We start from the raw sequence: 12,545 nt of genomic DNA on the forward strand, positions 1-12,545 counted from the left end.
ACTCGCAAGCTCGTACATTTTGACAGCCAACTTATGCCAATATTCACCAATATAAGTTTAATAACCCTATAATATTAATAATGAACAATAGAAAGATTACGTAATTAAATTGGATGAGATTATGGTTAGTGACGTATTAGGAATTGAATTAAATAAAAAAAATAACATTTCAGTTACATATTTTGATAATTTTATCTTATTTTAAATGTATATTGTTATTGTTTTAGTGTACAATAAATCGGCGTAAATTTGTACACACAGATTTAACCAAAACTATGATTCTGCGGAATTATGATTCCATGGAAAAAAGTACGTTTACAGTATAGATAGGTGATATAGAAATTGTATGGAAAATATTGCTGACAGTTACTAAAGTAGTGTTAGTATACATGAATACTCATGCAATGTATTTATATTGACTTTTTCTATCATTAAAAAAATATCGTGTTTGTTTAATTTAGAACTTATTAATTATTGAAATAATGAACACATAACTTGAGAATTCAGTCAAGCATTATAGATGTCATCCTTGGTAACCATTCACCTTCTGGTAGCATGATTGACAACACAGACGTAAGGTTTATACTTTATTGAATCATAATCAATGTGGCAAAAACACAAAATACTAGTATATGATGGTAAAGGCCGCATCGAAAAAAAATTTTGTTGGGAAGCTGGGAAGCCGACCAGTGAGCCCAATTTAAGTACCCATGTAGGGGACACACTGTGGACCTATGTCAGCATACACAGACCTAAACGAGCCACAGCATTCTAAAATGGGAGGCGAGACCTGCCTGTCTCCTGCATGCTACCTTGTTTGGGGAGCATGGACAGGACAAATGAGTAGTACTGCCCTACATGTACCTTTGCCTGAAGCATGCACCAGCCTGCAGCATCCCAACTCTTGATTGCACCAGCCTGCAGCATCCCAAATCTTGATTGCACCAGCCTGCAGCATCCCAACTCTTGATTGCACCAGCCTGCAGCATCCCAACTCTTGATTGCACCAGCCTGCAGCATCCCAACTCTTGATTGCACCAGCCTGCAACATCCCAACTCTTGATTGCACCAGCCTGCAGCATCCCAACTCTTGATTGCACCAGCCTGCAGCATCCCAACTCTTGATTGCACCAGCCTGCAGCATCCCAACTCTTGATTGCACCAGCCTGCAGCATCCCAACTCTTGATTGGAAAGAGGATGTGGCCCCAGCGATTGTGAAGCTGTGGACTCCACTTGTAAAAACAACAATTTAAACTACTATTGGCTTTTAGCCATCACAACACAAAACTGTTTATGATACAAACACCCCTGTCTTAATGGCAGATGGGATGAGACAACAGTTTTGGGAGTAGAAAAAGTCATAACCTACCACAACGTACTCCCCAGTCCCACCCCCAAGAAGAAAATGGGACAGGGTGGATAATAATCAGAATTACTTGAATTACATTGTTTTAAAGAGTTGATTTGAAATTGACCCCACTATACAAGAGATTTATCAACGTGCAATTGTTCACATTTCATCTCGAGGCTGCCTGGAAATGCTCGCAGAGGCCTGTGTGAATGTAATCTCAGCACATCTGGAAAAGAAAAATTTAAGACAGCAGTAACTGTTACACAAAGGGAAAATCTGAAACCAATGCAATAAGATGGGGTGGGTGGGCAAAATGTCTGGCAAAGTAGTGATGTGGTAATGCAGGTCACTTCTGGTGTTGCAGAAATTGTTTAGTTCAACCGATAACTCTTGCACTAGACAGTAGAAATTGAATGTAAATGTTTCAACAATGTAAAGACTGTGCCCAAGATTGATTTGGACTATTTGATATAAAATCAGATAATCCAGATTATTGAGAAGAATTTGATACATGTGATAGTATAGTCTTAACTAGATAGATATGAAACATGACTGTGTTTTGTGTAGCATGAAGAACCAGGAACTCCACATCGCTAATGTAAACAAAGCGTGGGAGGGCTACTTCACGTGTAGAGCCAATAACTCGTATGGACAATCAGAGGCCATGGCGTATGTAACAGTCAAAGGTAATTTTGCGAAATATGAGAAATGTTGATTAATTACATGTATTTGACTTTCTTCCAAGTAGGATAATGTCGGAATCTATATACTTACAAGGTACTGCAAGTCTGTACTGTATGTTATGTAAAAAATAATTTCATTTTTGAAAATACATGAGGGCATGAACTGTTAACGCTTCGTGAAAAGTAGGCTGGCATGAAGTGTTACTGTTCATACCCTCATGTATTTTCAATTTGAATTTTTTCTTCTTCATATTTACATTTTACTTTAATTTCTGTTGGACTATTCCCAGCTGTTGAAATAGTCGTACTATATTTATCAAGATTCATACGCACATTGTTCACAGTCATGAGGAAATGGCCATCATTTCGATTGGTAGAGACATTGACGGTAAAAACATTGGAAATGTAAATATATGTGGACATACATGGGACAGAGCCTTTCTTGTTTTATCACATTCTCGTAGTAAATAAAGCCAATGATCTTTAGGAAGAGAGATGAAGGTTTTGAAAGACATATTCTACAAAGAGCATATTATCTGCAAAATGGACCTTTTTTTTTAGTTCCGGTGGTGATCACGGACCCTGTGGTCAATTTGACGGTGACTGTCGGTGAAGAGGTGTTCCTACCCTGTGAAGTCTATGGAGACCCAGCTCCAAATGTAACTTGGTACAAAGGTCAGTAACCTTGACATATCTGCACAAAGGTCAATAACCTTGACATGTTCACAAAGGTAAGTAAGCTTCACATGTTCACAAAGGTCAGTAACCTTCACATGTTCACAAAGGTCAGTAACCTTCACATGTTCACAAAGGTCAGTAACCTTCACATGTTCACAAAGGTCAGTAACCTTCACATGTTCACAAAGGTCAGTAACCTTGATGTGTTCACAAAGGTCAGTAACCTTGATATGTTCACATAGGTCAGTAACCTAGACATGTTCACAAAGGTTAGTAACCTTGACATAGTCACATGATGTGATTCATGTAGCAATGGAAGGAATTTTGCTGTTTCAATGGGTGGTTGTTTTTTTTCTTCCTAATATCAATGATTTTGAGACCCTGTAAACGTACTACATACAGCCGTGTATTCTTTTTTAGCACCTTTCACTTAGTTAAGTACATAATGCTAGATATCTAATGTCATGGGTTAATTTTGTGTAGTTACAAAAAAGTTCAATCCAATCCAAATTAAACAAGTAAAAATTTAATATCCACTAAATATTGAACATAACAAATATAATGTGTACATTTACTGTATTTTATGTATTAGTTCAGTTCATAACAAATATAATGTGTACATTTACTGTATTTTATGTATTAGTTCAGTTCATAACAAATATAATGTGTACATTTACTGTATTTTATGTATTAGTTCAGTTCATAACAAATATAATGTGTACATTTACTAGGGCTGGGACGATTCAGGGTTAGCTCGATTCGGTTCGGTTTCGATTCAGAACAGCACGGTTCGGTTATTTTCGATTCGGTTCATGTTAGGTCCAATTTATCTAATGACACCACAAAAATTAACAATTTTAATGAGTAGCATATTTGATTTGATTTTATTCAAGTTATATAACTATATGTCGTCATTTGTAAACATCATATCTATTCATAATGACATTTTATAACTTTGATAGAAAAAAGAAAACACTGACAGTCTATCAAAATTTGTTATATCAATGTGCTACATAAGTTTTGGATTATTAAACAAATCTATAGTGAATCTAAAATGTATATGATATTGCTTTCATTGATATGCAAAAATTCAATAATTCTATCAATTGAGAGTCTTTGAAAATCTCTCCTTTATTGATTTACTTCTCTCATATTAACTGTCAAATCTGTTTCATTACCTACGATGTTGATTTCATTCCACCACTGACAAAAATGCTTTATGTCATGTAAAGATAAACTGCAATGATCTTACGGACCATATTCTGTTGGTATATGAGTGGTGAAAATGCTAACTCTCAACACAGTAGTGATTTAAATCTCTGTTGCATAAAAATCCACATGTTTTCAACATCACTCGGACGCCATATTTGTTGTTTTGGTGTAAGTAAAATCTAAACCGAACCGAACCGAAATCCGGAATTTGTAATCGGTGCATCGAATCGAATGGTATGAATCGCGGTGCACCGAAATTTTCGGTGCACCGCACAGCCCTAACATTTACTGTATTTTATGTATTAGTTCAGTTCCTACTGATATGATAGAGAAACGATATATTTACAGTAATATATGTAAAAGTTTCAGTTAACATTGTATGTTACTGACATGATATAAATACATATATTGTACATCGTTGTAACATACGGGTTTTCTCTCCGTGCAGTGTAACGCTTCTCTCCGCTAGTGTAATGGAGAGAAAATTCATGGTTTCCAATGATTATGTTATTGATATGATATAGATACACTATATCGTAATAAATGTACCAGTTGAGGTACTCTACTGATACATATACAGTATGACCATCTTGGCACATACATGTAACAATATTATTAACAGCCAATTAATATGCATTTTATGCAATGTGTGTAAATGATTTGAGTTCTCTCAGGATTTGTGACTATAATACAACTTATGATCATTATTTACTTCTATATGTTTTGTAATGGCTTATATTACGGACAGGATTCAAAATTACTTTTATGAGATCAGCGCCTACATACTAAATTGTCATTTTTAAAATAAATTGCCATTCACAAATGGAAAATCATCATAAACTGTATTGATGATCTGGCGACTGTAACAGAGAATTTCTGATATTTACGTTTGTTTGTATCAGGACTTGTGTAAGTTTGTTATGTATTGTTGAGATTTGTTGCTGTTGCTGTAGTTTGATGGTAGAATTGATTTGTGTTGCTGTAGTTTGATGGTAGAATTGATTTGTGTTGCTGTAGTTTGACCGTAGAATTGATTTGTGTTGCTGCAGTTTGATGGTAGAATTGATTCGTGTTGCTGTAGTTTGATGGTAGAATTCATTTGTGTTGCTGTAGTTTGATGGTAGAATTGATTTGTGTTGCTGTAGTTTGACAGTTGAATTGATTTGTAAATTTGCTTTAACAGATCAGAAAGTTCTCCCTCTCAACACGACTCGAATTCGTCAAACTGTGGATGGTCTCTTTATTAACAATGTAAACATGGCCGACGCTGGGACGTACAGCTGTCGGTCAGCTAATGAGGCAGGAACTGCCCAGTCCTCAGGGATTCTGACCATTCAAGGTGAGTTATTCGTTTGATACATATGAATATGTTGTAGCAGAAGCTGTCTATAAATTGTAGCAGACGGTACATGTATTTAAGAAGCAGACGCTGTGTTACTGGAGGAACTAGCTTTTCTGGGAATGCAGTAGAGTGGTGTATACTGATCTAGGCTGGTTGACCACTGCATGTTAATTCCCAGTGACAAATTCCCCATCTAACATCCTGACTAGCATCAACCATTAGAGTGTGACTATGTCTGCTTTGGACAGTGTAATTTTTGGGGGAGGGGGAGGGGGGAGCATCTTGATATGTGTGCTCTGTTCATGAGAGTACTAAGGGTCTAGTATTGGTAAGAGTATGACTCACTCAGAACTTAGTACAATCAGGTCTTCAAGCGATTCACCATGGCAACTGGGCACATGATCTGATGCTTCCTTAACTCAAGAAACAATTGCAATAAGATTATGAGGATTTTTTTTTTTTTTAAGTCATCAAGAATCACAAAGGTTTTGTACAATTTTTGTATGACAGCAATTTAATGAACATTAAAAAGACTATCAGGCCAGTCCCCAAAGCTCTCCTGACCTGCATGATGCACAAAGAAATGTTCAAAGATGCAGCTACAATTATATGTGTTTGAAATTTGCCAAAACGCATCCCAAAAGTTGGAATGAGTTGCGATCATGGGGATATTGTGACTGAGGCTGTATACAGAGTAAAGGAATAAATGTTCAGTCATTAAGTTTCTGTCATACTGTGGGATCAGTAGATTTCACGAGGACTCAGGTTTCGTGGATTTCATGGGTACCCCAATCCTATAAATTTTAAACCACAACAAAATACATGTACACAATTTATACAATTATTCAATGTACAGAAACCATATTCACAAAATTTCATCCCAACAAAACTAGGATTTCCACAATCCACAAAAATTGGCCTCAGACTCATGAGATCAAAGGTCCCACCGTATCACTACAGCAGAGCTAAAACTAAGTACAAATTTTATTTCTCAGATTTGTGAGCATCGGTATTTGATAATTCATTCTTTTGTGTTGGTTTTAGCTCCACCCACATTCATGGAGTTCCCACAGAATGTCACCGTGGTGATAGGTGCTGCAGCAAACTTTTCCTGTAGCGTTGACAGTCATCCTGCTTCAGCTGTAACATGGAAATTTAACGTAAGTTACGTACTATATACAGTTATAGTGTTAGTGTACATGACTTGTATATATATAATTATAGTGTTAGTGTACATGACTTGTATATATAATTATAGTGTTAGTGTACATGACTTGTATATACAGTTATAGTGTTAGTGTACATGACTTGTATATATACAGTTATAGTGTTAGTGTACATGACTTGTATATATACAGTTATAGTGTTAGTGTACATGACTTGTATATATAATTATAGTGTTAGTGTACATGACTTGTATATATACAGTTATAGTGTTAGTGTACATGACTTGTATATACAGTTATAGTGTTAGTGTACATGACTTGTACATACAGTTATAGTGTTAGTGTACATGACTTGTATATATAGTTATAGTGTTAGTGTACATGACTTGTATATACAGTTATAGTATTAGAGTACATGACTTGTATATATACAATTATAGTGTTAGTGTACATGACCTGTGTATATACAGTTATAGTATTAGTGTACATGACTTGTATATACAGTTATAGTGTTAATGTACATGACTTGTATATATACAATTATAGTGTTAGTGTACATGACTTGTATATATACAGTTATAGTGTTAGTGTACATGACTTGTATATACAGTTATAGTGTTAGTGTACATGACTTGTATATATACAGTTATAGTGTTAGTGTACATGACTTGTATATATATAATTATAGTGTTAGTGTACATGACTTGTATATATACAGTTATAGTGTTAGTGTACATGACTTGTATATACAGTTATAGTGTTAGTGTACATGACTTGTATATATACAGTTATAGTGTTAGTGTACATGACTTGTATATATATAATTATAGTGTTAGTGTACATGACTTGTATATATACAATTATAGTGTTAGTGTACATGACTTGTATATATATAATTATAGTGGTAGTGTACATGACTTGTATATATAGTTATAGTGTTAGTGTACATGACTTGTATATATAATTATAGTGTTAGTGTACATGACTTGTATATATACAGTTATAGTGTTAGTGTACATGACTTGTATATATACAGTTATAGTGTTAGTGTACATGACTTGTATATATAATTATAGTGTTAGTGTACATGACTTGTATATACAATTATAGTGTTAGTGTACATGACTTGTATATATAATTATAGTGTTAGTGTACATGACTTGTATATATACAGTTATAGTGTTAGTGTACATGACTTGTATATACAATTATAGTGTTAGTGTACATGACTTGTATATATACAGTTATAGTGTTAGTGTACATGACTTGTATATATATAATTATAGTGTTAGTGTACATGACTTGTATATATAATTATAGTGTTAGTGTACATGACTTGTATATATACAGTTATAGTGTTAGTGTACATGACTTGTATATATAATTATAGTGTTATTGTTCATGACTTGTATATACAGTTATAGTGTTAGTGTACATGACTTGTATATATACAGTTATATTGTTAGTGTACATGACTTGTATATATATAATTATAGTGTTAGTGTACATGACTTGTATATATATACAGTTATAGTGTTAGTGTACATGACTTGTATATACAGTTATAGTGTTAGTGTACATGACTTGTATATATACAGTTATAGTGTTAGTGTACATGACTTGTATATATATAATTATAGTGTTAGTGTACATGACTTGTATATATAGTTATAGTGTTAGTGTACATGACTTGTATATATACAATTATAGTGTTAGTGTACATGACTTGTATATATACAATTATAGTGTTAGTGTACATGACTTGTATATATAATTATAGTGTTAGTGTACATGACTTGTATATATACAATTATAGTGTTAGTGTACATGACTTGTATATATATAATTATAGTGTTAGTGTACATGACTTGTATATATACAGTTATAGTGTTAGTGTACATGACTTGTATATACAGTTATAGTGTTAGTGTACATGACTTGTATATATACAGTTATAGTGTTAGTGTACATGACTTGTATATATATAGTTATAGTGTTAGTGTACATGACTTGTATATATAATTATAGTGTTAGTGTACATGACTTGTATATATAATTATAGTGTTAGTGTACATGACTTGTATATATAGTTATAGTGTTAGTGTACATGACTTGTATTCCTTCAAAGACCGTAATGAGGCTTAACAGAATACATGTAAATTAAACGAAATTGATACACTAAAAGTATTTGTGTTTAAAACTTTCAAAATATCATTTGACGAAAAAAAAATGTATTTTGAAATGTATGGGATACAGTGCAGAAAGAAATTCTTCTAAAGAGAGAAATACATACAACATGTATATGGGAAAATTTCTTTTTCATTCAGAGATGTATGAGTTAAAGTTTTACTTTACAGACTGTGCCGTGTTTTAAGTCTCCCATGGGCTGACAAATCATTTCAGTTGCTATTTAAAACATTTCAAGGTTTTCCCCTCATATTTAATAATGTTGGGGCAGAATTGTTTTTATGCCAACAAGAAAATTGTAGTGTGGATTGCAAATGAATTTTGGACTTTCATGTATATGTATGTATAGGATCCAATGTTGTGAAGTGTGGATTATTGTAGGTATTCAGAAGGCTCGTAGTGAAACTAGTGATATAAAACACTGAAATCTAACACCAGGAATGCTATGCTATTTATTAGATGACTGCCATTTAAGTAAATTAACAGAGCCTTTTATGGTCCGTGTTTGCCCAACTCTCTATTTTGTATTGCTTATAGGAGTAATGAGATTGATCACTATTTGTTATCTTCACCATTCATGCATAAAGCAAGCTTATAGTTCTCACAGAAATTATGGAATACTAGTCGGAAAAACTAGCTGTGGAATGAATATTACAGGAATTTACAATACTTGCCAGAAAATTTTTGAACGAATGTGATCACCTTGTTCTATTTAAAGCCAACCAGTCTCCCCCTTTTTTTTTGCAGAACACCAATCTACTGCCAGATGGAATATTCATAAATGTGGACAACAGCATACAAATTAACACTGCAACCTGGCAGCATGTTGGAAGTTACACATGTGTGGCATCTAATGTTGTGGGCTCCAAGAGCGTGTCTGCAAAGCTCTCACTGATAGGTAATTATAATTAGCCAAGTTTCCTATACATGTACAGAATTACGGAGCTCATAACACTGGGAAGGACATGACGTCAGCCATGCATGTTTTGTGTCTGTATGTGTGAGCAAGATTACATAAAAACCAACATTATGGATTTCATATCCAATTTTTACAAAAGATATTGTGTTGATTTACTAGTAATTGAGCTGATTAGCTTTTGGGAGTGATTTGTGCATATATATATTTGTGTACACCTTGATGTACTACATGTATATAACAAGCATGGTTCATAAATTGCAAATCTTAAATGTAAAATTGATTCATATTAAGATCTCTTTTAAAAGGAAATGTATTGTTCAAACTCGGAAATTTTTTTTAAACGTAATGAACAAAATGTTACAGAAATTGATATATTTTAAGATAAAGAAAATTCAATCTAAAATTTTGGAATTTTTAGAAAATTTGTTTAAGAAAAATTGACACCTTCTGCAATTGACGTCATCATATTGACCTTTAACCTTAAGATATAACCTTGACCTTCAGCATACCTTGTGAAAAAAGACTGCTTATACATGTGTCCAAATATCAGGTCTCTACTAGCTACTCAACAAAAGTTACCCATTACTTTATGATAGACAGTTAAATCTCACAAGATGAAACAAATGCATTCTAGATTTAAACCTACAAATCATAGATTGTAAAATCATTAATTTTGTTTGTAGTTTAATCTTAGTTGTTTTCTGGATTTTTCTTGTAAACCATTAAAAAAATTTATTATATACAAAAAATGTACTACATATTATCAGATGCTTGTGAAGATTTGTATAGCGTTGAATTTTCTGCCTGTCAGTGCCCCCTAGTGTGAAGTATATCCAGGGAGATCTGATAGTTGTAAGAAACAAAGTCACCACGCTCACCTGTAAAGCAGAGGGGATTCCCACCCCCCAGATCAGCTGGTACCGGCGAGGAGCAGAGATTGTGTCCACTCCAGATGGGAGGATTGTAGTGACCAACGAAAAGCAACTCCTCATCAAGTTTGCCAATGCAGCGGACGGAGGTAATACTTGGACAACTAGAAAAAAGTTTTTAGCTTTTTCTTGATATTTAAAGGGGAAGGCAACCCCAAAAAAATTTACATGATAAATGATGCAATTGATTATATGATAAAAATTTGTCATACTAATCTATTGATATACAGCCAAGATAAGCTTCAGTACTAATTTAAAAATGTTAACAATTGAAATTCCCACCATCTATAGAAGCTGCCATGAAGTGGAACTCTTTTGTATTCAAGACCACAAAAATCAATAATTTTGATGTCACACCATCTGTTCGGTTTTGATGAGATCCCAGATTCTAAGATCATCAAAGATGTGCATGTGGTAGATTTTACGAATAAATAGATTGATGCCTTCCTGTCAAGCTGTTAATTGCATTAATGTGAAGGGAAGATGTGAAAAAAGTTTTTTCGAAATTCCTGACTCAACCAAGTCATCTGAAAAGAAAAGACTATTATGTAAATTGTGAATCCATCATTTGCGTTATGATAAGTTGAGGTTCGGGACATTTGTATGAAGAACGTTTACCGTCTGCCTGATCTGCGACTCGACTGAATGTCTTCTTTTCTCAATTTATTCTTGTGAAAGAACCAGCTCAAATCTATATGGCTCCAAACTTAACTGTTCGTGACTTAAATTGTCATGTTTACAGTGCTGCTGATGAAATAAACCGATGGTATGAGTCATAAATTAAACTTCAATGGCCGCTATCTTAGCGGTGGGTAATTTTAAAAATATGATGGAATAATATTGATTTAATTGTTAACTTAATAGCAAGGATTTTTGTTGTTAAGACTGTCATTTATGATATCAGTATGTAATACTTCATTCATAAAAGCAACAATGTGGTTATGGTCACCTTTCCCTTTAAAGGGACTCCAGGTTCACATTTTTTGCAAAAAATATTTTTCATTTTTTATGTTAAACATTAAAAATATAAAGCATTTTAAAGCTGACAACCAAAATTTGGACCTTCTTTAATGCAAGGATAAGAGCAATGTTTTAGCCTTAACTCTGTATCATGTAAACAAGACCTGAGCCTTGTTTATGTTTACAAACTACATATAGTTAACTGTTAATTTTGTAATTCAAAGCATCCTAATTTTGCAGACACAAATATCACTTTTAAATGGTGCATTTTAATAAAAAGAATACTGAATTGTGATATAAAATATCATAGATTTAGATTGATAACATACATTTTCAAAACTTGGCCAACCCTAACATACTTGTACTTCGAATCTTTGTTTACACAAGTAATAAACTCTCTATTAAAATGAGCTTCTGTCATATTGTGTAGCCTTAATTTTTACATTAGAGAGTAGATTTTGATCATTAAAAGTTTGGGGAAAATCATGAACCATTCCCATTAAGAATGCCTTATAATTCTAACTGCAAGTCAAAGTAATCACAATTTGAAAATTGACAGGGGACTATGTCTGTTCTGCTATTAACTCGGCTGGAAAAGACGAAGCAGAAGTATCTCTACATATTGTCGGTGAGTTGTCACTATCGTACAAAAAACTTGTTGTCATGACAATATTCATTGTGAATCATCGGTAAAAATCTGCACAGGATTAAATCATTGGTACAGAATCTGTACAGGATTAAATCATTGATACAGAATCTGTACAGAATTAAATCATTAGTACAGAACCTGTACAGAATTAAATCATTAGTACAGAATCTGTACAGGATTAAATCATTAGTACAGAATCTGTACAGGATTAAATCATTAGTACAGAATCTGTACATGATTAAATCATTGATACAGAATGTGTACAGGATTAAATCATTAGTACAGAATCTGTACAGGATTAAATCATTAGTACAGAATATGTACAGGATTAAATCATTAGTACAGAATGTGTACAGGATTAAATCATTAGTACAGAATCTGTACAGGATTGAATCATTAGTACAGACATGACCTTGACTTTGGAGTTAGACTGTATAGAGGCATCATATGTCACAAATACATCTTAAT

General features: G+C 33.4%; 1 protein-coding gene across 2 annotated transcripts in view; it reads left to right on the forward strand.

Moving 5' to 3' along the window:
- Positions 1 to 12,545, forward strand: part of LOC125681330 (cell adhesion molecule DSCAML1-like) — a 37,994-nt gene that overhangs the window by 8,712 nt on the left and 16,737 nt on the right. For both annotated transcript variants that reach the window (XM_048921365.2, XM_056157528.1), the window contains 7 exons: positions 1,920 to 2,038; positions 2,597 to 2,710; positions 5,109 to 5,264; positions 6,312 to 6,427; positions 9,368 to 9,518; positions 10,351 to 10,557; positions 11,988 to 12,056. In XM_048921365.2, the coding sequence (XP_048777322.2) occupies positions 1,920 to 2,038; positions 2,597 to 2,710; positions 5,109 to 5,264; positions 6,312 to 6,427; positions 9,368 to 9,518; positions 10,351 to 10,557; positions 11,988 to 12,056 (932 nt within the window). The remainder of the gene's footprint in view (positions 1 to 1,919; positions 2,039 to 2,596; positions 2,711 to 5,108; positions 5,265 to 6,311; positions 6,428 to 9,367; positions 9,519 to 10,350; positions 10,558 to 11,987; positions 12,057 to 12,545) is intronic.

This window comes from Ostrea edulis, chromosome 2, assembly GCF_947568905.1.
Source record: "Ostrea edulis chromosome 2, xbOstEdul1.1, whole genome shotgun sequence".
Classification (NCBI taxonomy): Eukaryota; Metazoa; Mollusca; class Bivalvia; order Ostreida; family Ostreidae; genus Ostrea; species Ostrea edulis.